The sequence below is a fragment of the Lathamus discolor genome, chromosome 5 (genome assembly GCF_037157495.1).
Source record: "Lathamus discolor isolate bLatDis1 chromosome 5, bLatDis1.hap1, whole genome shotgun sequence".
In the NCBI taxonomy this organism is placed as follows: domain Eukaryota; kingdom Metazoa; phylum Chordata; class Aves; order Psittaciformes; family Psittacidae; genus Lathamus; species Lathamus discolor.
Genome location: NC_088888.1, coordinates 77761091 through 77786636, shown reverse-complemented (window position 1 = coordinate 77786636; position 25546 = coordinate 77761091). Strand labels below are relative to the sequence as shown.

Here is a 25546-nt window from a genome sequence, read left to right as displayed (position 1 = left end):
TGGCTTTAAACTGAAAGAGAGGAGATTCACATTAGATATTAGCAAGTTCTTTCCTTTGAGGGTGCTGAGGTGCTGGCACAGGTTGCCCAGAGAAGCTGTGGCTGCCCCATCCCTGGCAGTGTTCAAGACCAGGTTGGATGGGGCTTTGAGCAACCTGGTCTAGTGGAAGGTGTCCCTGCCCATGGCAGGGAGGTTGGAAGTGGATGATGTTTCAGGTCCCTTCCAACCCAAACCAGTCAGTGATTCCGTGTTAGGACTCAAAGGTTCCCCCTTTCCCCCAAAATAGCAGATTCCCTCTCAAAAAGCTGGCTTTATACAGTTTAAATGTAATAGTATTCACATACAAGTAACTCCTAAACTAAACAGTGCAGCAAGCAAAAGAAAATAAGCTGTTCTCAGCAGATCAATTAATTTTCACCTTCCTAATGCAGATATACCTTTTTATTTGTGCAAGTCACCGCAACATTTGCTTCAGCAAGAGTCTGGATTGGAACATTTGTGAACATAAGAAGGGGCTGATAATATGGAACAGATTAGAAACTATACTTGTAATTGAAACAGCAGGGCACGTCAGTTCAGCACCAAAGTTAGAATTTGCCAGATGTTAACGGGTTGGCTTGCAAAGAAACAAAACCCAACCCTCCATATGCTATATGATCCTTAACAACCGCAGCAGCTACATCATTGTTTCATGCCTTAGAATCCTCAACCACAGGGAAATAAAATAAACAACCTGCCTCGGCAGTGTCTTCAGTGCTGCCTTCTACAAGGGCAGCAGCCACCCACAGGTAGGACAAGAAAGCTAAGACAGGTAACCGGACACTCACAAACAGCCACAGTGCTTACCTGCAGCCTCCTCCTACCTCTCACACCACAGTATTCCCCCAAAGAAGTCACTATGGAAGAGGAACACACACAGTTAGTGACTGGTCCCCATTGTCCTGATATTCTGACCATCTGCAAGCAAAACGAACCAGCTAAATTCTGTAATGTTACCTGTAATCCTGCAATATTATCACATCATATAGTAACTGTGACTGTTAAGCAACCAGGTGGACTCGAGTTGCGGAGCACCTACTGAGAACGGTCTGGGTCTGGATCTGTCACTAATTTTCTTTCTGAATGGGGGAGCAAGCAAAGTTACTGCATGATGCAGACAGCACTGTCTGCATTTCAGAAGAGCCATTGTGTGCAGAGAAATCTTGACTCAAAGCATCTTGAAATCATGAGAAGAATTTTGTGTGTTTTAGTATGTTTTCAATCAGGCCCATAGGGAGCATATCAGAGTCACTGCAGAATCTGTTGTTCTAGTAAAGAACGACCTTCAGCTTATTTTCTGGAATGCCTCTGCTAAATGCTTCACTGCCTACCTTCTTAATTTGTGTACACAGCACCATCCCTCCCCCCCCCGCCAAATCAGTAACATAAAAAGCCAGAACTTTGTGGTAAAGATGATTCACAAAAACAAATTTCACCCAATTCATTTAATAAAACCATTTTGTTACAAAACGACTTAGTAATGATCAGGATTTTACATAGAAAATTCAGAAATTACAAAAATGACATTATATAATAAATATAATCTGAACATATGAGGAGAGTTAGACAAATTTGGTAGTACAAATTTAGAGTTAGTCAAATTTGGTACTACAGAAAACCTATGCAGAAGGGAGATCAGCTGTTCCTGAGTTAATCGTGTCTCTCTTGATGTTCTTCTGAGAAAACATAATTGCTGTGTAGAATATTCTCTTTCTACCTGAGCCTTTGCGGTAGGTACATCTCTTCTATCCATCCTGTGACGCTGCTGTTACACATATGCCTTCTCCTGACACAGTTAAATGCTCTCCAAATGCCTGAGAAAGAAAGTATCTGAGGCCTAAAAGAAGTGTTAGCTAGCCAGAGATGCCCATCTAGTAGCTGCTGCAAATGCCAGGACTGCCACATAAAAACTCACTGCCTTTCTTAGTCAACTCATTCTGCAACGAATACTAATGCTTCCTTGAGAGAAGTACCCTTTTACTTAACATACCATTGCACCATCAGCAAGTCTCAAAAATTTAAGAGAGCGATGGCACGAGACACAGAATGAGAGTGAGCAAGAGGAAAGGGGTGGGAGGCGAGAAGGGAAGAGCGCAAGAGTGAGAGGGAGCATGAAGGGTGCAAAAGACAGTGTGAGCAAAGGGCACAAGTGAGTGTGAACCTTTGCAAGTCCTTCCCTTCCTATGGCACCCCAACTAGGTTTCTGTCACTGAGCCTCTGGGACCCTAGGCCACAGCTGCATGAGCAGACAGTGCTACAAGCCAAGTGACAGTCAGTCTGGATGGAGCCCAAGTTGGGGCAAAAGCATCTTCTCAGATGACTGAAGTGGCCAGCCAGTGCCTACCTCATCTACCAAAGTCCCTCAGGACACCTTCCCCATTTTTCTGCCAGAGCAGTCACTGCCACATCTCCATGGGCTGTATTTGTACATCATATTTTAGAAGATATTTCCTGCGTGGCTGTTCATAGGCTGTTCTATCAAAGTGCATCTTTCCTCTCTCTATATATCCATTTATGTAAACTATTCCTTCACAAGGCTTCACAATATATCTGAAATGTTTAAAATCTGTACCTAATAAATATTACATGAAAATATTTTTACAGTATTTACATATGAAACATATAAAAATATGATCACTGTAAGATTATGTCTTCGATTTCATCTTCTAAAGAACCAAGGGTCTGAACTCCTGGCTTTCTTGTAGTGTGCTGCAAACGGTGTCTGTTTCGGTTTCTTCCTTCACCGAAAAGCTCATTGTCTTCTTTTACTGTGACTTTACTTTTTTTATCAGCAAGAAGAGTATTACTAGAGTCCCAGTCTATGTCCAATGGTGTATTGTTACTTTTAGAAAGAACATTGGTACTGGCACTGCTTCCAAAGAGTTGTTCCATTAAATTGGACTTTTCCTTCTTACGACTGAAATCTGCATTTTCCTTAACTTTTTCTTCTAAGTTGACACTTTTTTGAGTAAGCCAACTCGGCCTCCCTGATCCTTTCCCAAAGGAAGGTACATAACTACCAAATGTTAGCTCACTACCTAAATCTGTAGTCCTTGGATTTTGTTGTTTCTGCCCTTGTGCTCTTGTGGCATCATCCTGGCTGTTATCTACAGGAAATCCATTTGTAACCTTCCCAGGAATCCCAAAGAATTGATCAGCTTTTTCTTTTTTCTCCAGGAAATCGGATTTCCTTGCTGTATTTATGAGTGGTGCTTGGGAAGCAGGTTTCATGTTTGTTACATTTTGAGTTTCTCTATCAATTTCTTGCATTTTAGCAAGCAGGAACTCTCTTTTTTGCCACTCTTCCAGCATTTCAGTGCTCTCTCTCTCGACTTCAGGTTTCTGGATTTCTGTCTCCATCTTTGTTTTCTCTTCTTTACCCAATAAAAAGCCACTTTCTTTTTTCATTGTGTCATATTCTTCCTTTTCCCACTCTGCAGGAAATGTTTAAACATTATCAACAATGTTCTAGTTTCAAAATGCCTTCAAAAGATTATTTTGGAATAATGCAAGCAAAGGCCATTGAGCTCTGAATGTGCTCCTCTATGCATCATCTGGTTTTCCTACTGCAAAAATCAATTCTTCAAAAATTACAACTAAATTCAAACCAGGTTCTCTGCTAAGATATAAAAGTTTACAGTCATCTAACAAAGGGATTAGGACATTATCCACATTCTAGCATTTTCGGAGGAATTTAATTTCTGCCAGTTGCCTTCCCATTTCCTGGGTTCGAGTGAAAATGAAAATCAACATCAGTGATTGTATTAGTTCCAACTTGCACAGCACTTTATTTTTCATTGTCAGCACCACGGACAAAGTGCTGGGATCTATGTTTGGGGGTTTTTCCCTACAATGGGAACTAATTCTGTGAAGCTTTCAGGCCACAAAGTCATAGATAAGTCCTTACCAGTTTTAAGTAGTTAACGATGTAAACTATACTGCCCCTGCTGCAATCAGAAAACAACTTTACATCAGTGATCTTTGCATCACCATTTGAATTCAGTGAGTGTCTGTGCAAATACCAAATGTCAGTTTGCATGGCTAACAAGGGACAAAGGTGCAAACCAGTAATGAACTTCTAGATAGAACCTGCAAATACTTGTGTACAAAAAAAGGGAAAGCTTCTCAAATATTTCTCTCCTCAAAATATTTTTCTGTCAAGACAGCAGGCGTGTGTTTGGCCAAAAGCTGAATAGGGCTGCTTGGCCCCTTCACCATACTGGCATACTCTGGACACTTCATCCAGATTTCTGACTGATAGTTTTCACAAAGTTCCATGTTTTCTATTGTACTTCAGATCAAGCTTAGAGAAATAACAGCATCAGTTCAGTTAATACATTAAATACATCTATTTTTTCAATAGCATATGTGAGTTGTGCACTGATGCCACTGGAAGTAGAAGATTTTTCACAGAATTTCTCTCTGAAAACAGCTATAGACTTTTATAATTCTTCCTTGTCATTGAGCATAAATGTTACAGTTCTTTAATTATAATCAATTATAAGATTGATAAGATAAAGACTATTTTAACATGACAGGATTCAGTCCACCTAAAATACTTTAGATTAAGAGACTTACATTTGTAAGTCATTAAGATGTTGTGAAAACCAAATGAAAAAAAAGCAATATTAAAATATAATAACAGAAATTTCTCAAATAGTCACACTAAATTATTCACTTAAAGTGAAAAGAGAAACTAAAATTGCAAACAATACAAGTAAGGTAGATATGTACTGAAAAAAAACAAGCCATATTAAGGAAAGCAGATTTGTTCTACTGTAGTAAAAATCTACTGCCTACCTCCGTAACATCTAGCAAGTCAGAGATAAAAAACAGCATTTACCTGCCATGTCATCCTTGTTTTGTAAAGCAAAATCTCTCAGGCTTCAGTACTTTTTGTGGACAGCATTTTTTGCTGCTGCATACTTAACTGCAGCTCAGTACAGGGCACTCATTATTCTACACCCCGCATTTCTTTCTGATTCTCTTTGCATAATGTAACTGAAAATAATTTTCCACTGTAGCGATCTCTGCAAAATCATTTCTCTTCTCACAAGAAACTAGCAGCCTTACTTGATTAGTATTCTATGGTGTATTTTCCAGCCTCCAGTTGCCTGTTTTCCTTACCATCATGAAGTTTCTGAATCCTCTCCTCTAAAACCTGTATTTCCTGAAAACACTTCAGTTTCTCTTCTGTTTCCCTGTCCTGGTCTTCTTTGTTGAGGTCTGCTTTCTCCTTCCATCCTTTGTCTTCGGTTTCTTTTTCCTGAAAGAAACGAACACAAAACTGAAACTGATGGGGGAAAACAATCAATAAAATAAATAAACAAGCAAAATCATATGAACATCCATGTCATTCTAAAATCACATTCTTACTGAGCAAGTCTTCTAAGACAAACCAACTGTGACAACCAGGGGTTTGACCCTGTAATCTTACTACTGCTAGCACAGCTTTATGCACTTGAGAAAAAAGGCATAGATAATCAAATCTATGCTGTGTTACATATTTCAAGAAAGTTGCAGCTCCTATGTCATAAAGCAAAATTATCACTGTGTTAGGATAGCTCTCTTTCGGAGTCAGATGTTTTCTTTTTCACGGGCTTTAATAGAAGGCTAGACCCCATCACCTTATTCTTCTAACAAGCAAGCAGTTAGTTACCCTCTATTTCCACAATCTGATCTTTATACTCAAATGAGTGGGTTGTAGATTCAGACAGCTTAACGGTGGTACTTGAAGTTATGGAGAGTTAATTAACAAACAGTGAAACAGAAAGTTTTAATCTTGACTGAAAAATTCAGCTAGTGAGTATGCACACACATTTAAAAGGAAAGAAGCTGCAGAAAAGATACTAATGTCAGCAGTAAAAAACCCACTGCTGCTAATGAAGAGAAAGCCAGCATAATCCAACGTTTGGATACTAACTTTGCAGTTTGTGCCTATTTTAGAGCAAAATAAGCTTCTAGATTAAAATACACTTCCAAGAAATTTGAGAAATAGTTCCTAGTTAATGAACAAAGAAAACACGACTATCGGCCAAAACAACTGTTTCCCTTCAAGTACAAGAGTAAAATTATTATTATTATAATCTTGTAAAAAAAAAAAAAAAAGAAAAAAAAAAGCTTCATAAAGAGATGGTGGCCAAGTATTTAAAATGGTGGCCACGTATTTAAAATACTTGACTTACTTAGAAAACAGATGAAAGCACAAGCAGCCCAGATCTAGTATACGTTAAAGCAACAGCCACACATGAACTAAAGAGGTTTACAAGATGACATACAGTTGGACTCCATGAGGTGCATGTGGTACCAGTTGTGTGGTTGTGTGACTCACACACCAAACTATACGCTGAGAATACATACATTAAACTACATCCATACTTAGAGAAATGACTTTGAAAGGAAGAATATATGAATGAAAGAGCCATGAAAAAGCTTCAGTCCTACCAGGAAGCCAGTCAGGACCATCATCAGAGCATGATTTCTGACTAATAGTCCTAGACTTATGCAATCAGAATTTGTACAATTTGTACCAGAATCTGTGTCATTCTGAATTGTAATACCTTACAAATCTCTCTGATTTTAGCCTGAGGTCACAGAAGTATTAGCAATACTTTTAATGGTACTATTTTATAATAAAAAGGGAAATGGAAAAACAACAAAAATCCAACCATATTCACAAAGCTGGAAAAACGACAGAAGAAATACCAGCACTATGACAATAAGAGGAAGTGTTAGATTTATGCATTGTGAAATAAATCTGGAAAGTAAAAGAAGCAAGAAGCCATAATTAAGACCAAAGCAAAAAGAGAGACAAGGCTGTTGTAACAGCATTATTACACCAGATTGCTCAAACAAGCATTAGAAATGAAGAAAAGGAGAGAAAACCAAAACGAAGTTTTCGAAACTTCAAAAAAATGTCAGTGGCAGAAAAAGAAACAAATTGAGCGCTAATGGTTACCAGCAAGACATAGATTATGATGAACTGTCACAAAAATGGAGTATGACATTTTTGGAAGCTTAGAGCTTCTCTTCAAGAGCAGAATGCTTTCTAGATTATATTGTCTATATATTCACGTTCGTATATTTACACATATGTTCTAAAACATAAGCTCTGCATTAAACATTCAGTTATCCAGAGCAAGTCTCAGATTCTAATGGCACTCACTATTTTAGGAAGAATCCCTTCTTTCTTGCTTATTGTGCCACCACGGACAAGTTCCGATTCCGGAAGCAGTTCTACTGGGGAGAAGTATCCACTGGTCTGTACTCCTTTTGTGAGCTGTGCTCCCTTCTTAATATTTTGATTGCTGGCTGTAGAAAACACAAAGTGATTAAATCACTTGTCCTACTATATACCTATCCTTCATTTGTAATGATTTGCAGCATACACAAAAGAATGTCTTGGAGCCAATGGAAGTGGAAAATATTGACAAGTTGCACATAGTTGTTTTCAGCATCTGAAAAAGCCAATTTCAAAAAAATTGCATGCATAACTTCTCCTGAAAAAATAATAAAAACACCTTAAAGCTACTTCTAAAGTAACTTTACAGTAGCATTACAGTATACTTTTTATCTGTTAAAAAATCCCCACAAAATATCTCACTCCCCTTACTGCTTGTCACAGAAGCTACATGTAGAGAAGCAAACTCATAAAATTAAAATTCAATTCTTTGCATCTTTGCAATACATACACTTACCTCTATGGAATGACATTTAAAAAAATCTGAACCTAAAATACAATAAGAGTAGAGTATCCATCATAAAATGAGCAGCAGGCAAACTGTTTGAAATGCTGGCATTAAATATTTAAACCAGTCCCATAAATTCCTGCTTCTTCTGACAAGCAGATTCTACTGATCCAATGAAAATAGTCTAAGTACACACACAGACACACATACATACACACACATACTTATGTGGGTAGCATAAGGCTTGAGGCTGCTTGTCATGCTCAAGAAATCACCGCACTGATACTTTTAGATTATGTTCTGGGACATATGTACTCCTTGAGACAAAAAAAGACTACAGCTCATCTGACAGACAGTAAATTTGAATTAGCAAAAAGGAATTAAACCCCAAAATATTCGTAGCAGTGAAGTTACTATTTTTAAAGCCTCTGGAATTATTGCTGTGTAGACATTATCTATGATTTATTAGAGAATTTACTAAACAACCTCCCCCTCCTCCTTCACCCAAGGAATATCTGCTATGAAAGGAGTTAAGGATGCTATCTGATGAAGTTCCAGATTTTAGTTCTGCTTCAGTTACCAAAGAATCAAACCAACTATGTGCTCTTTTTTGTAATCAGTGCTGTGTTGAAAGCAGTTCAAAAAAGTAAACGTTCTTAAACAAGCAGTAGTAGAGTCAAGCACTGAATGGATGAATAATAGAACTTAGCAGACTAATTTAAAAGTGTCACTATTAATTTTTCTGCCTTTATTTGCTTTACAGAAGTTACCTCTCTTTCTCTGTAACATATCCATGTCTTTTCTTGGTGATAGCTTCAACATACGATTAGCATATATATTTTTTGCTTCAAGTTCTCTTTCTTTTTCCTGTGAATGAAAGAGGAAGATATAACACTGAGTTACTAACATTTCATTTACAAGTCATTAGAGAAGCTGTATATTAAATTAAAAATGCATGTTGCAAATAGAAACAGAGTAAGGCAATCAATAGTTACATCCAACGTTTCAAGGAGAACAATCGCATTCCTATCCTGGCTTATGCTACAAGCAAGCAGATAGAAAAGTCATCAGCAAAATATTCGAGGGTGGTAAGAAAAAAAAAAAAGGGGGGGGGGAAAAATGCAGCATATGTGCAGTGAAAATAAAACTAAATGCTAATGCTTCCGTAGACATGAATGAGACGATGTATATATAGATTGCACAACTGAATTTTCAGTATTGTAAAGTATTTCAATGCTAGCAATGTTACTTGTCTTGTTTTTTTCTGAAGATAACTAACTAGGTAGAACATAACATTTGCAGTCCTTACATTCAGAATTTGGGCAACAACAGCACAGGGGGGATGCAAATAAACCTTTGCACAAATTTAGCAACACACAAATACCTTAAATTAACCTTTACACAAATGTACTGTAATGCGAGTACATTAGCAACATAAAGTACTTCATATGTCTGTGAATTTAAATTCAAGCCTTCAAAACCTATATGTCCAGCAAATCTTGTGGTTTAATCTCAATGCTTGGCCATGTACTTGATCTTGTTTTAACTAGTGCTAACAATAATGATTAACATAGAGACTGTAGGGTCAGAGCACAGAATATTTCAATTTAAAGCATGAAAAGAACTCACATGTGGGATATAATTAAGTACACATCAGAGAGTGCAGTCCCTGGTAAACTGTTCAAACCTGATCGCAGATACTTCCAAAGATAACATGTCAGAAAATGGTTAGCAACTCATATTGCTTCACATTTTACCTTCAGCTTCTGATTTAGTTGATGAAGCTCTTCTTGGAGAACTCTGTTTACTTCTTGAGCCTCATAGATCTTTTTTTTCTTTGATTGTAACTCTCGTTGAAAACTGCTACCACTTAATTCAAGATTTTTTTCCAGATCCTTCAATTAGAACACAATAGTATTTTTTTAGTAATTGAATTACTTTAAAAGAGTAATTTTACATTACTTCAATAAAATTACAGTAAACCAGTGTCTTGGATCCTGATATCGACTCCAGCATTACTGTAACACTGAATACATTTAAATCCTTAATCCCAACTTTGAGGAGGCAGACAAAGCACCTGCAGAAGCTGCAGCTCATCCTTCTGGAGCACTGAGAGGTGATTTGAGGACATAATGGGAATACAGACTACTTTCTGCAAGGCTCTTGGCACAATGGACCTCCAGATCTCCCAGATAAATCTCAGACTGATGGTTAAGAAAAAAAGAATACCTCCCTGAAAGTACAAGATTAGAAGGAAGAATACAAGAAACAATTTTTAACCTTTCTACTAGGAATAAATTTGTGATTGTGATTTCCTTTACACACCCTTATCTTGCAATAACTGTTTTAAGTGAACCTGTGATGATGATAGAAGGAAAAAAACGTAGAACAAAATCCCTTACTTTTTAGAGCATGATTAATTTTAACATTATCCAGTACTACAAATGCTAAAATACCTGATCATAAAACTACAGATGCCAGATGGTGACACTATGGGGTGAAGTGATTTGGTTAACTCAGCAGTTTATATCTTGGTATTTTGGGATTTATTTTACGAAAGCTTAGTTCCCAGTTTAATCCTTTGGATTTCCAAATAAATTATCTCTGTAATATGATTAAGTTTAATTACTAATATAGACACCAAACTGCAACACCATTTTAATGACCAACATAATTTTACCTAAAAATAGTATTGTATACAACTACCAACAGTTTAATAGTGCTAACACAAATATTTTTAAACAAGATGATTTTTTACACATTTACAATGTAGGTGTGCTCAGACATTTACAAAAATGTAAATAACATTTTTGCTGAACAAAATTAAAATATATTGCACAAAATTCTCAAAATGGATGCCAGAAAATGTTCTAAAGCTCATTTGGGTATAAAAAAATTGCTGTGATTTTGTTCAGCTCAGCTCTCAGATGCGCGGAGTGATGGACAATCAAACACCACATGAATGCAGTTCACCAAGCTGAAAAAGAATAACTATCTAAGGTTTTCTTTGAATTTTAGTGTACAGTTCCCTAAATACCCAGAGTTTTTTTTTTTTGAACAAATGCTTCCCCTCCAAGAAGAAAAATTAGATTGCACAGTTTTCTCACTGCTGCATGCATTTCGGAAACATTATTACTAGTTATAAAATACATCAAAGCACAAGCCCACAGTATAAATTGACAAAATATGCTTAATTTTTAAACAGCAATTTGAATGCCCAACTACCAAGTATGTAACTATAGCATCACCCTGGAAATTTACTTGATGCTACTTACCTGGCAAAAAAGAAAAATGCAAAAAAGAATGATTTTCTATTTACTACACAACTGTCAAAAAACACAATTCAGGAAACTCATGATGGCAACCTGTTGCAGAATTCCTTACAAAAATCAAAGTTGGCTCACCTTAATTCTTTTCTCACTGTCTTCTAGCCTGCTCTCTGCATAGGCAAGTTTCTTTGCCAGGTCATCTCTTTCGGCAAGGTGCTTATCTGCAGACAGCTTTTTCAGTTTCTGCAAGGCAGTTTTTGTTCTGTACAGTTCATCTTCCGAATCTTTCAGCCGTCTTTCAGTCGCACGTTCTCTCTCTTGAGATTTCCGTAGACGCTCCCTTAATATTCTAATCTCATTGTTGTGCCGAGCAAGAAGCTGAGAGATTTCGTTTTCTGTATCTTCAAACTTATTCAAGGCTTTCTCCTGCCTGTGCTGAAGCCTCTTCAGTGCCCTGTTTTCTTTCTGCAGCTCATCTAGTTTGATGTGGAGTTCAGTCAGTTCATTTCGGAGCTCATTGATTTTCAGCAGCCTTGCAGAAAGAACTCTTTTTGTAACAAGATCTATATCTTTCGCAAGAGAATCCCTTGTGAAGCTCTGAGAACGGAAACCCCACCGTGTCCCTCTTTTGCTTGGTGCATATTTGGAATCCAATTTCTTTGTGGCTAAGAGAGGAAAAATAAAAAGCATGTTTACTCTAAGACAATCCAGTTTGTCTATTCAGACATCCTGCTTTGAATAAAGCTCTGCCTCAAACAATTTTACAATTTTACTTAACAGAGACTGCAGCTTTCCAACCAGACAATAAAAGGCACATATACAACAGCCTTATGCTCCTTCTGATAGATAGAAAAAATGGTAATTTATGTCTGTGATCTACTGGAAGAGATAATATTTACAGCCATCAATACAGGACCATTGTAAATCATCTGCAAATTGTATGAGAAATAACAGTCATATTTTGTGACTATTTGAAATTGTTTATTAAAATATTTAAATACTATATTCTTCTGCATACAATATTATCAAATGCTTTTAAAATGGTACCAATTAGCTGAGTGTTAGCTAGCTGTGTCTTACGCAAGATGTAATTCTCTCAGACAAATGCAGTAGTATTTTCAAATCCAGCTGCCATGCTTACAGACAAAACTGCAGATTTCAAAGGCTCAGTGCAGAGAGCCTCCAAAACAAAATTACAAATCCCATGAAAATTCAGTTCTCCCCTGAATAATTTATTCTTGTATCACACATTATTTTCCACACACTATCCTTATTTGACTACTATTATGCATCACTTGCATTCCTATTTGATATTATTATTAATCCCATAGATAAAAGCTAAACATTTTGGTTTTATCTTATTTGCCTCTCAAGCCACACTCAATGAATGAAGCATATAATCTACCCAAAATACCTCTTAAAACAACTGAATATATAGAGTACATAATTAATTAAGGTACATCAGCATTTAGCAGAACCGAACAGCAGCAGCTGCAGCTTATAATTTAGGCTTGAAAGGTGAAACATAGCAATAGTGCAGTTACTTCTACATAGACAGTGAGTGTGACAGCAAATTCTTCCTCCCCTTTGGTGCTTACCAAATAGTTTCACCAACAGAGTAGAATAGTATCTATTCTACAGAGAATACAGCAAAAATAACAGCTTTAAATATCTTCTTATAATTTCCTCTAAACATTTTCCACAAACACCTAACTCTTTTTCTGCCTGATGCTCATTTTTTCCACAGCTTGGTCAAACAAAAGAAGGTTGGTTTATTTTGGTTCTAGGCTATTGTTTGGTTTGTTTTTTGGGTTCTGGGGTCTTTTTCTCCTTTACAAAGAACACTCATGTCACATTCAGGTGTGAAAAGATTATCTAATACATGCACTGCAGAAATGCTGCGACTCCTATCACTAACAAAGGGAATTCCCATTAACCCTAGACTTGCAGACCATTCAAGAATTTATCCACACTTAGGACAGAACAGACAGAAACTCCCACACCAAGTCTGCATTTTTGACCATTTAGTTAAATTGGGGAATAGTGTCTTTCAAGAACAATATGATACTCACAATGCCTTCACGTAATAGTTGTGTTCAATTCTGGCCAAGTAATCAAAGAACTAGTCCTTCACTTGCCCCCTTCAAATTAAATGGCACAGTGGAGCTGCAGGTTTTGTTTTCCAGACAGCTGACTCATGCCTACTATTGAGAAGATGCTGCTTCTGAACGTAGAGAAGCTCTGCAAAATACCAGCTGCACCAGGACACCAACACTATCAAGGATCTGAAGAGTTACGCTCCCTGGGCAAATTCTAGATTGAAGATCTGACCTTCTGGTACACTCTAGACCATAAAGTTGAACAAATGATTCAGATAGTATCAAGCACTTATGAATAAAATAGAGCATAAGGCAGGATATGCTCTGACTTCACCAGAAAACATGTATGGTTATTTAGAACAAGTTTCCAAAGTGAACCTAATTTTCACCAAATATATTTTCTCTCTCTTACCCCATTAGTGGTCTTTGTTTATTTGTTGAAAGTACACAGTATTACACTGTAAAGCTTGGTCAATTAGACTTCCACAGGAGAGATATCTTTAGGGTATTTTGTCAGAGAAATTTTAACAATTGTCTCTCTTTTACAGACTGCAGATTAAGGACATGCTCTGGGTCCTTGGCCTCAAGCTTTTTGTCAAAGACAAAAGGAGTGCATCAGCATGTTTCAACAAAACACTAGCATATGAGCCATGGCTACTTGTTAAGAAATACACGAATCATTCTGAAAATCACCAAAAATCCTCCTTATTCAGGAATAGGTTAATTTCAGTTTACAACACAGCATTTGGCAGTTTACCTGTCATCTGTAGCATAATTCACATGAACCTTATTTGTAGATTCTCCTAATGATAGTTTCCCACGCTTCTTTCAGCTTTCAAAGATAATTAACTCTTGAAGGCAGTTACAAAGCAGCAGTTTCTGCTCTCTACCTACCTTGGTAGTGCACAAGGCTGTTTGAAGTTTGTGTTTTGGGATCTTTCTTTTCTTGGCTTGTAGATGTTAGTGTTGGCGATTGACCAGATGAATGAGATGCACTACCTTCATCTGAATAATAGGAGTCGCTATTTTTATCTCCATCTGATTTCCTGTCATATTCAGAACCTGGGCTCCTTAGTCTTTCTCCCATTTCTCAGATTTAATGGCTTTCCAGATTTTTCTCAAAGACTACTCATTTTGACACAAAGCATCTTTCAGTTGTACAACGGCAGCAGCTGGATTATCTCCTTGGGTTTATCATCTTCACCTCCAAAACGTGAGATCTTTTCAGTTTGGTTCAACAAGCAGTAGTTATCATTCTGAATGCATTTTTCTGTAACAATTTAGAGAGAGAAAAAGGAAAGTGAGAATTATTTTGCTGTTTAGTTAATGCTGGGCAGCATTAGCCTTATTATTTATATTAAATGTGACAGACATCACTCTAGGCATACCACAAGTATTACACTCAGAGGGTTGAGGCACTTCATCCCTGAAGGAGAAATCAGAAAATTAACACAGCTAAATACAGAATAAGAAATTACTCCCAGGTTATAAAGAGGGGAAAAGAAGTATTTGTAAATCAAAATGGAAGCGAAAGTTTGACGCTACTCAGGAAACCAAATTAAAGACATTTGAAAACTTTTTAACCAAAAGAATTAACAACTTATTCATGTTACTAGAATTGAGGCATTTGCAGAATTTTACTAAATCTTCCTTATCTCAATTTCTGACACCCTAATGATGTCAAATAATGGGTTTGAAAATCAGTTGTCCCATGTGTCTGGAGGACATTCTGTCCCTAACCGCTAATCACAGTCTCTGCCCTAGAAAACACTCTTGTACCTTATAACACCTAGTGTTTTATGCCTTAAGGAACCGGCAGGAGTACATGCATTGGTGTCATGTGCTTTACAAGAAAATGCAAATGTAGCCTTTGGGGTTCTTTTATATCTGTCTTTTTTATTAGGGTTTTTTATGTCTTTTGTCTCTCCCTCCACTCTTCACAGTGCTCAAGCTTATTTCAACATCTAACCTCCTTCAGTCAAACTTCAAAACATCAGTCCTTTAATGGATGTATAAACAGGACTTGCATCAAAGCCCAGTAATTCTGCCTGTTGAATGACATAAGCTCCTAGTCCATTTCTAAATGGTAAAGCAAGCTATGCACAAAAAAGTGAGCAGCTTTTAGTCAAAACTCCTCTACACTGCAAGGCATATCACATACCTGTAAATGCACTGTAAAATTTTCACTGTATTATTTCCCAGTAAAATAAACTTAACATGCTTCTCAGCCTTCTGTTCTACTGTCTATATATGCAGAATTGCATAGCCAAGCAGATCAGAAATCTCAGCTGCCAAGACAGTTTTCATTACAAATTCAAGCTTTCTGGCCCAGTTCACTGTTAGCAGAACTGTCTCCAGTGACTGGAATCCATTTGCCCTCATAATCTATACAGAAGGAATTAGAGGAATAAATAGCCCAACAGAATTCTAAACTGGGAAGCTGCTGGGAAATTAATGCTGAATTATTTAGGAGAGAGTATTTTTTCTTTCCTTAGGGAATAACTTTCCAAAATAATTGTTTCTAAGCACCTAAATATTATCGGTTATTGTGAACATTCAAATGATAGGTAGCAACTGCTTTTCTTCTAAAATAATCCAGTTATTAAATGTATTTCTTAAGTATATACCTAACCATAACTGTCTTACCCTGTTTGTCTTTAAGACCCTCAGACACGTTCTTGAGCACAAAGCTTAGATCATGTAGGAATATCAGAACATACTGGGCTGCAACTCTACTCCCAGACAGCTCCATCCTAAGCCCCAGCTTCACAGACATCTGTGCAGAATGTGTATTATTTTGCTCCTTGAAGAGTACAACAAGCCCAAGTGAAATACAGGCAGAGTTCTGGAAACAACCTGCTCTCTAGAGGGTGCACTGACAAGCACTGCCCTGTCTCTACAGGACACTGTCAGGGAATGCAAAAAATACAAACTAAACTATAAACTCATATATTTAATTGTCTAGCATCTAATGCTACATTTATAACAGACAGCAATAACATGTACTTATTCCGTGCAGAGCAAAGTATCTACAACTCTTGCAAAAATGCAGCATAGAGGGGTAAAGGTATGGGGTGACTGGAAGGGTGGGAAAGCAAAACCACAGGACAATACTGGGCCCCTAAGCTGTAACATCTCACCTGTGCTGGTCATCAATGGATGCAGTCTTGGGAGCTAGGTAAAACCAGCCTTATAGATGCATAGAACAAAGAACAAGTACTCAACAGACATAAAGCAGGCCACATGTAGTAAATTCAGGTGTAATGTGGAACCATGAATCAATGAGTAGACTAAACCAGAATAAAACAGAATAAAGAGCAAGGTGCACAGTGTGTTAATAAGCATATAAAAATGAACCCAAACGGACCTGAGGCAAGAAAGAAGAAACCACGACCATCCTCCTCTTGCCTTGGAAGGATTTGGGATGTTGATGTAACCCCCCTGTAAAGGGGTTGCCATCCCAGTTGAAGCAAGTCAAGTCCCAGAGGGAAATCGAGTGGGTGAATATAACACCAGGTTTGGTACTAGAGTTTGCGTCTTTAGCACTGAAATTGTACATAGCTTGAACTGTGTCAGTATCTGAACTAATACTAAGTCCTTGGTTAGACAGTTCAGATTTTAATTAAAATAACAATTACTGGCTGTGCATCTGAAATGTATTCCCCATTTTGCTCATAACAACATGCTGAACAAAACAAAGTGGCAGGAATTCAAGCAACCTCATCTGTTACTCGGATGCAAGGCTATCCTCAGGCCACATGTGCCATCCAGAGGACTCCTGGAGTGGGCACATCAGTGTTAGAGGCACCACCACATCTAGAGTGTTAACCTAGCCCTGTGTGGAGGCAGAGATTACTCTATAGGGCAAATACCTTCAACAGTGTAGATGTAGTTAAGATACACCCAGATTTTGTCTGCCTTAAGGACACAGAAGAACAGAAAGAAATCATTATACAGACTTTTTCTTGAATAGAAAGGAAATCTGAATGAAAACAAATGTGACTGCCTTTAGGGAAAACATAAGTGCCTACAGTTCAATCATCAATATGTCTAATTATATATATATAAAACAAGAACACTCACTTTCACCTACTGTCTTAAAGCTGATCAGTTATTTTATAGTCCCATAAGTGCTCACTGAAGAGGCAATAATCTTTTTGAAGGCTGCTTTTTGTAACTCATTGTATTTAAAACAGACAAATTGTAAGAACTGGATATTCCCTGCTTTCGAGAATATTTTCCTAAGCACCATTTTGACATACAGCAACATCAATGAACAGTAATTTCTGAAGCGTTCTGGAAGCACTTTGAAAAGCAATGGACTGAAAACAAATTGGAAAAGGTGAACCAGTAAAAGCTCCCTTGAGGAACGGCCAAAACCATTTTCTGAATCTTCAAATGGTTTTCAGTTTTAGAAATTGGTAAAAGTATTGAATTTTTCACACAAAACAAGAAATCTTTGCCTGCCAAGACTTGCCAAGTCCAGTTTTCCACCCGTTTATTTTGTAATTTAACATAAAGAATGCACATTTTATCTTGAGAACAAATTAATCACTGGGGTATTTGAGTTTTACTTCACTTAGCCGAAGGACTGACTAATTAAGAAACGCTTTGGTTCATTGACTTTTCAATTGTTACCATCTAGTCTGAGCTGATTATAAAGGAAGTTCAACTTGTGTGAGTACGATCCACAAAGATACCTATTTTCTCCTGGTACATTTAATAAGCTTCTGAGGAGTCAAACAGCAGTGTGTTAGCAGTGAGTCTACTAAACTCCACCACCACCAAAACCCCAAGCCCCTCCCCTCAAATATGCCACACATGCTTTTGGAAGCCTAATGCCTCAGTACAGAATGGCTGAAGTAAATCTGGGACTTGCACAAATTTCAGAAATAGTTTTGTTTTCAGAATTTCATACTCCTTCACTTCTATCTATTGCTATTACTTACATATCTTGTACTGGAAAAATGCTCATTATCACAAGAAAACAGTCAAGCCGTAGGTCACTGCAAAGGATACGACAGGCAAAACAGAGAACACAAAACATCACCAGTGGTGACAGAATACTATCTCCCTGTCACTCCTAAATCAATCACAGAAACACAAATCGAACTACTGGATTACAGATATTAGGCAATAGAGAAAAAGGAAAATTACTCAGTAATTCTTCCCTCACAGAACACCTAGAGCTTACTTCTGTAATACAAGCCTTATGAAACTTTTCAAGTTCTTTTCAATCTCAACACCCTTCTGATACCAGAGGAAGCAAGACGCGTTTACTGGTCACCACATGACACTTCCCGAGTACAAATGCTGACCTCTAACGGTCCAATCAGTTTTTCCACCTCTTCTAAGAGAGGGACAGCAGAAGAAAGAGCCAGCTTCAGACAAATACAAAAGCATGAATCCAAATTATTAATGTGCTGAACTTATTAAAGAAAGAATAACTTTAAATTAACTATAACTTGGTCTCCCTCCTCTTCCTCCACCCATATTTTTCAGATCCAAATACCAGTTTTTCCAGAAAAGAGATTTACTTGTATCACATCAAAACATATTCACCACTGAGGCTTTACTGAGGAGCAAATACTTATCAGGGAAGCTTTCCGCACCTGCTGACTTAACTATATGTATTTCTTCCAGGTTTATCAGCTTTTGGTAAGTTAAAATGCTCTATGGTTTTAAAAGCCAATATTAAACATATCTGACAGGAATATTTAAGAGCTACTTTCAGCAGCAGATCTCAAAATGAAAAGGTTGCTGTAAGCCCCAGGTCACAGATGAGGAAACAGCAGTCAGTCCAAACAGGTAACATGCAGGCCAGTCCTACAGCTAGGGGAAGATATGATGTTTCTTAATCCTAAATCAAGGAGGCCCATGCCCTTGTTCATATTCCCACCTATGCCTCTGCTGAGTGTGGACTTACCTAGTTCAACTCAGCCATTCCCCAAAGCAGCTCTCCAGCTCCCAGTGTGTGAGCAAGTGATTCTCCTCCACTGAGGAGAAGCTGTTGAAGTACATATCAAATATGTTATTTTAATGAACGCTTTTAAAACAACTGCACGTGAGGGTACGTTTTAAATGCAATAACTTAGCTCTACAACAAACGACTTCTCGGGAAGGCACTGATCACTTGCGGCCCCACGTACACGGCTTTTCGGAAGGCCTGCCGCCCGACACTCACCGGTGCGGGGGGACAACAGCCCTCCTCCGCGGCCGCCCCCGGGGCCGACCCTCACGGCACGTCGGAAACGAGCACACCGCGGCCCCGAGAAGGCTAAGCCCAAGCCCAAGCCCAAGCCCAAGCCCAAGCCCAAGCCCAAGCCCAAGCCCAAGCCCAAGCCCAAGCCCAGGCCCGCTCCCACAGCCCCAGGCGCATCCGCTCCACACACAGCCCCCTTCTCTTCCCCGCCCCGCTCCCGGCCTCCCCTCCCCTCCTCACCCCGTTGCCCCGGCCCGGCCCCGCTGCTGCCGGTCCCTTCCTGGCGGACGCGGTGGCCGTTGCCACGCTACGCTTAAAGGGGCCGCCGCGGCGCGCGGGGGCTATTGACAGCGGCTGCCCCAGCAACGGGGAGGAGAAGGAGAGGGGCTCTCCTCATCAGCCATTGGCTACCCGCGGCGGCACGCGGTGGCTGATTGGTAGAGCAGCTGGCGGCGTCCGAGCGACAACCAGAGCCCATTGGTGAGAGGCTACATCCTGGCTGCTGATTGACTGAGGTTCTGCTGGGGAGACGTGAGGAGGTGGGCTCTCGGGCGATGCATCATTCCCGTGATGCTCCGGCAGCCGGCGGTGGTCGGGCTGGCCGGGCCGAATCGGCTCGGCTCGGCTCGGCTCGGCTCGGCTCGGCTCGGCTCTCGTGGCGTGTGGTGAACCCGAGCTGTCGCGCCGCCGGCCGGCAGCTCCGAGGCTGGTGGTGACACCGCCCAAGTTTTGTAGGCACGGGTGTCGAAGCAAGCGTTAAGTGCAAAATCGTACCCATCAGGGCCTGGGAAGTGATCATTCCCCTGCACCCGGCACTGGTGAGGCTGCACCTCAAATCCTGGGTTCAGTCCTGGTCTCCTCACTACAAGAAAGACGTTGAGGTGATGGAGCAGGGCCAGAGAAGGGCAATGGAGCTGCTGAAGGGCCCGGAGCGCAAGTGTGATGAGGAGCGGCTGAGGGAGCTGGGGGTGTTTAGTCCTGAGAAGAGAAGGCGCAGGGGGACCTCTACAGCTGCCGTAAAGGAGGTTGTACGGAGGTGGAGGTCGGTCTCTTCTCCCAAGTAACAAGCGGTAGGACAAGAGGTAACAGCCTGGAGCTGCACCAGGGGAGGTTTAGATTAGATATCAATAGCAAATTCTTCAGAGAAGGTGGGCAGACATTGGAACAGGCTTTCCAGGGAAGGAGTGGAATCACTGTCCTGGAAGTGCTCAAAAACTGTGTAGTTAAGGCCCTCAGGTTTAGTGGTGGCCTTGGCAGTCCTGGGGTAATGGTTGGACTTGATCTTAAAGGTCTTTTCCAGCCTATGATTTTGTGACCAGAGAGATGCCCAGGGGTGAAAGCAGCAGTCTGCCTCTGCTAGCACCCACCACATGATACTGAGCTGCCCTTCTTGTAACCCATCTGAGGAATGGGGTTAAGGGAAGCCTCGGGTGGCATGGGGCAGTTACTGTCATCTGCAGTTTGGGAATGAGGCTTTGGGACAGAGCAGCATCTGGGAATAATGACTGATAGGGGTGAGAGCGAAAGGGAACAAAAATACTCTTTAATTAGGATGGGAAGAGAGGTGAATAACCAATGTATGCCGGGTTTTATGCATATCCATCAATCTATCTGCACTCTGTGTGTGATGTAATTTAAAAGCAAAACTACCCGAAGCCAAGAGGAAAGACGAAAAAAAAAAAAAAGAAACCAAAAACAAAAGGAATGGTGTCAGATTATAATATACCCCAGAACTAAAAGCAAAATGGATTATACTGACAAAAGGATAAAAGTACTGCCTGCAGCCAGCAAATAAGCTTGAGTTCAAAGGCAGATCCAAATTAATGAGGCTGTTTTGTTTTATTCTACAAAGAAATTAGAGTGTTTCCAAACCTTGGCTTCTATTATTCAAAATCACTGCTATTTTCTTTCTGGAGAGAGGAAGGGAAAAATGGACAAACAACAGATCCTGTTTGCCTCACTTAACTTACTGATGAAAGTGACATAAGAATTTGGGTGGAGCAGGGTAAAGCAGAGAGCATTTAATACAAAAGTTACGACCTGCCTGCAGTGGAAGGCATAAATGGGATGTTCTTGAGAGGGAAACAGATTTGCAGTGAACACAACCATCTCTCCACTGTCCTGAATGTTCAGAATTAACACTGAGTGACCACTCAATGAAAATAAAAGAACAGGAGGAAACTACAAGGTTCTGTTAACTGAGGTAATATTTTCAGGCAAAAAACCCTCACCACCTTCATGATAAAATACAAGGAACTAGGTGAGAAAATACAGCTTTAATGCACTTGAAAAATTGCCATCTCCTCAGAATATAAATTCTGGGGAAAATGGTATCCATTTAAATGGAAAACAAAAAAACAATTCATGGTTATGAAAGTCAGAATTGAGAGATTCTCAGAGTTGGCATTGTGCACAAGAACTTTGAATATGCTTAATCAGAGTTCTTGAAAATGTAATGTACCTGGGTAGGCTAGAATGCAATCCTAAACATGTCAGCTTAAACTCCTGTAAAAGGAGACAGAAACAGGTATTTCAGAAGCAGGAAAGCACCTGGGGGACATAGACCTGACATGGGAGTTACCGGCTGGGCTTAAACTACAACACAGGCTGAATGAGCTTTTAATATTTTTATGCTAAAATCCCAGGAAATAGGCATGAGGCATGCAAAAAGCCCCAACAACCAGACTGTGAATTTCCTCATTTTGATTGTCTCTCTAATTGCGCCTTATATTTTTGTGTTATTTGCATTACTGTTTTGAAATTGGTTTTAAAAAAACCCAAACCAAACAATAAAAACTCATGTGGGTAATATTTTTAATTCAGCCCTCTGTGGCTTTGTATCACTCACCCTTGTGCTAAACAGCTAAAGCATATAATTCAGCCCAACAACAGCGGCAGAGAATCATTGATGTCCTTCAAAAAGATGCAGGGAAACGCAGAATGACAAAGACGGAATAATTTTATTGCTTGCAACTGGAGGAAATGGATTGCTTGTATCTGGCAGCAAGCCAGGCTGGAATCTGAAATGCTGTTGCTGCTGTAAATAGGATGAAAGGGATTCATAATCCATCTCCGTGCCCATTGTAGCTAGGAAAATTATAAGCAGAAAAAGCTATTAAAAACCCAAGGCTGAAACAACAAAACCAACAGGAGAAAGCTTTACAAAATGTGGAAGAGACTTTTTTTGTGTTGATAATTTGTAGACTAATTGTCATGACAAACCATTTGGGACTTGGTTAGCAGCTAACTAATTGTTAGTTACTGAGTATAGGTGATACAGGTGTTGAATTCATGCAGTATGCATGTTTAATATAGGTATTGCATATAGGTATTGAATTGTACTGAATACAGGCCTCTTGTTCAGAACAAAATCTTGTCAGACTTCTCCGTCAACTGCTCCATCCAGGGTGGATATTGTGCAGATTAATTGATGAAAGTGCGTTAATCTAAAACCTATGGTTAGGTATTTCAGGTGTTGTCCTCCACATAGGAGTCGATACAGTGCAGATAAATGGTGTGGTATTTCAGATTCCCTTGGACTGGACAAACAGATGAATCACCTGAGCAAGAAATAATGTTCTGCAGTTCTCTACTGTCTGTGTAAAGCAAGTCTGATGTCTTAACTGCTTGCTTGGATGGGAAGGCTGCTGAAACAGAATGCTTCATTCAAATGCTGAAGTGGGAAGTAGAAGGCTCAAAAGGAAGGGCCATAGCCTCAGAGCTTAACTGAGGGGAGGGCTGCTTCAGAAAGGAGTGAGGAAACCTTCAATAGCTAAAGCAGGTCATAGTGTCGTGTGGTTTGGTATTCCCAGAGGTACCAACAGAGATAAAGCCTTTGGGCTTATTCAGCTGCATGGAACCCATGCTCATTTTTATTGTTATACAAAATATCGATGGGAAATCCCTGGTGCGTAGGAAAAATGCTATTGATTTCCACTGTGCCGTAGCAATGTCTGTGGCATGCAGGATGGGAACTATTACAATAACTGTACCTAATGTATGTATAAAACATTCCCTGAATTGCCAGAACAAAGATGGTGTTCAAATTTAGGAAGGGAAAATCTTCATGGTATTGCTTTCAATACCGTAACTTCCTGAAGAAGTGGGGACTTAAAAAGCGCATGGTGATACAAGTGAGGGAGCTGACATACTGCTGGCTTTAACCGTGAGTACGCCATGATGTGAAACTTCATTGTGAGGTTCAGACTTAGACAATCTCTGCAAAGGATCAAAGGCTGGTTGAAGCCAGCAGATCGAGTACAAAATGTCAAAGAAGATTCCTTTTGGCTCCTTCAGCCTCCACACTGTCTGATGTTTTCCCTCTGAACAGGCTATGTGATACTGCCTTGCATGTGGGAACAGATGCGTGAACATTTATACACGCACACCAGAGGTAGTATCTTCCATCTGCACCTGCAGAAAAGCTCTGTTCAATGTCCAGGAATTTATACTGAAGAGATTTTGGCTCAGAGCAGTTCTGCAGATCTGGGTAGTCAAGTAAGCCAGTTCTGGCTGCTGTTTTCAGTGGTGAGGTAGATATTTGTCCCCTCCCTCTGCTGCTATGAAGGCGGTCTACGATGTGACTAAGATCTCTGTGTTAGAGCATGAGCATGGATGTAGTTCCTTCCAGCTGAAGGTTTTTTCCTTAAAGTGTGTTGGAATATTCTCCTGCATAAAAGTTACACTGTGTATGAGCACACACTTCCCTCTGCTCTCAATTATCTGCAATCATATAAAAATATTTAAAATTGTAATGCAAATAAAATTAAATCCCAGTCTGTTTTGGTTCTATAGATATTCATGGTCTCCTTGTACTTTTTAATGCATTTGCCAAAATAAGCTGTGGTTTTGTTGGCAGCTGGCTGCTTTTCTTACTGCGTGCTCTCCTACCTTGAGAAATGAGAAGCCCAAGATCACTTTCAAAGCTTGTCTCCCATGCCCTGGACTCTGAAGTGACCTGAAATCTTTTCCCTGTTTCTTTTCACAAGTGCTCCCGAGTCCTCTGCTGAAAAGTGACAGCTCACCTTTACAATTTGGTGTCAGAATTCTTTGAAAGAATGTCTGTTGGTGTCACTTATACTATGGCTAGTTGCAGCTCAAGGGGATTTGCTTGAGCATTCTCTGACTGCGGTGGCATTGGAACTGCTGTGGTGTTACTGACGCCCCTTTTGTTTCTCTGACAGGCAATGGAGAATGGGCTCCTGTGAACTCAGCTGAACTTGGAGATGTATGAAAGAAGCACATAGGGCATTGTTCATGGGGGACTGGTTTTAACAACACAATTTTCCAAGGCTGTGAAGCACTGAGATGTTAAGGGGAAAATGCAGTGCAATGAAATAAACACTTACGTATGCTTCGCATCACTAGTTTTCAGAGATTTTATGAATTTGTCCAAATTCATTGTGTTAGTACACCTGCTTGGATTTGGAACTCACAGCTGCCCAGTGGAGAACGATCAGGTGAATAACGAAAGTGGTTGCTGGTGAACCACAGGAATATAGTTAACAATGTGATGAATTAAAACTCCCACCTAATAAAAAAAGATGCTCCATTACTACAGTATGAAGCTTTAACTGATCAGGTTGTGGATAGGGGTGTATTTTAACAAGGTCCCATATTAAAACAGGGCTGTTACTGATTATGGGCTATCAACAAGTGTTTTGTAAGCAATTTCAATACCAAAAATGTCTGGTAGAGCCTGGGAAGGTGGAGAAGATCCTGAGGAGACAAGTATTAGAAAAAAATATTATTTGAAGGAGACATTCCAGTTAAGGACATCTTTCTCCAGAAGTCATATACATCTGGAAGGAAAATTTCATGCATATTGTTCAGGATCTGGCATTTTATGTTAAATACTGCATTTGTTCTTGGAAGGCTTTAGTAATGCTTTTCCAGAAAACCAGTTTTTGAAGGACAAACGTGGTATCTGTGGACTTATTTCTGCTGCTTTTGCATAATCTATAAATTCATATTCACAATATGTGGATTAGTCTTTGACAAAAACGAAATGCAGTGACCAAATAATTTTGACATATTCTTTAATCAAAAGAAATGTGTGTTGCTTCTGCACATCCATCTCTTCTGGCTTTAAAATTCATTTCCATTGCTTGGATGGCAAATGAATTTTGTTCTGTCTCTGTAGAGTTTAGTAATATAAATTAGGTTGCACGGAAATAAGGTCAGATGTATCTTTAAAACCAGTAAAGAGAATGGATGTTATATGAAAATAAATTTAGCTTTAGTGTTGAA

At 39.3% G+C, this 25546-nt stretch overlaps 1 protein-coding gene and 1 long non-coding RNA gene across 2 annotated transcripts; one reads left to right on the top strand and one right to left on the bottom strand.

Annotated features, from left to right (window-relative positions):
- Positions 1-1469: 1469 nt before the first annotated feature.
- LCA5 (lebercilin LCA5) lies at positions 1470-19117 on the bottom strand. The gene is made up of 8 exons (XM_065681383.1): positions 19022-19117; positions 13990-14365; positions 11132-11661; positions 9485-9622; positions 8498-8594; positions 7205-7350; positions 5167-5305; positions 1470-3473 (listed from the first exon to the last, which is right to left on the bottom strand). The coding sequence occupies exons 2-8, from the start codon at positions 14180-14182 to the stop codon at positions 2674-2676; spliced, it is 2043 nt and encodes a 680-aa protein (XP_065537455.1). The 5' UTR covers positions 14183-14365; positions 19022-19117; the 3' UTR covers positions 1470-2673.
- Positions 19118-19929: 812 nt separating this feature from the next.
- On the top strand, positions 19930-24657 carry LOC136015428 (uncharacterized). Its single transcript, XR_010613199.1, has 2 exons — positions 19930-20115; positions 24481-24657. It is a non-coding gene; the product is annotated as an uncharacterized LOC136015428 (long non-coding RNA).
- Positions 24658-25546: the final 889 nt, after the last annotated feature.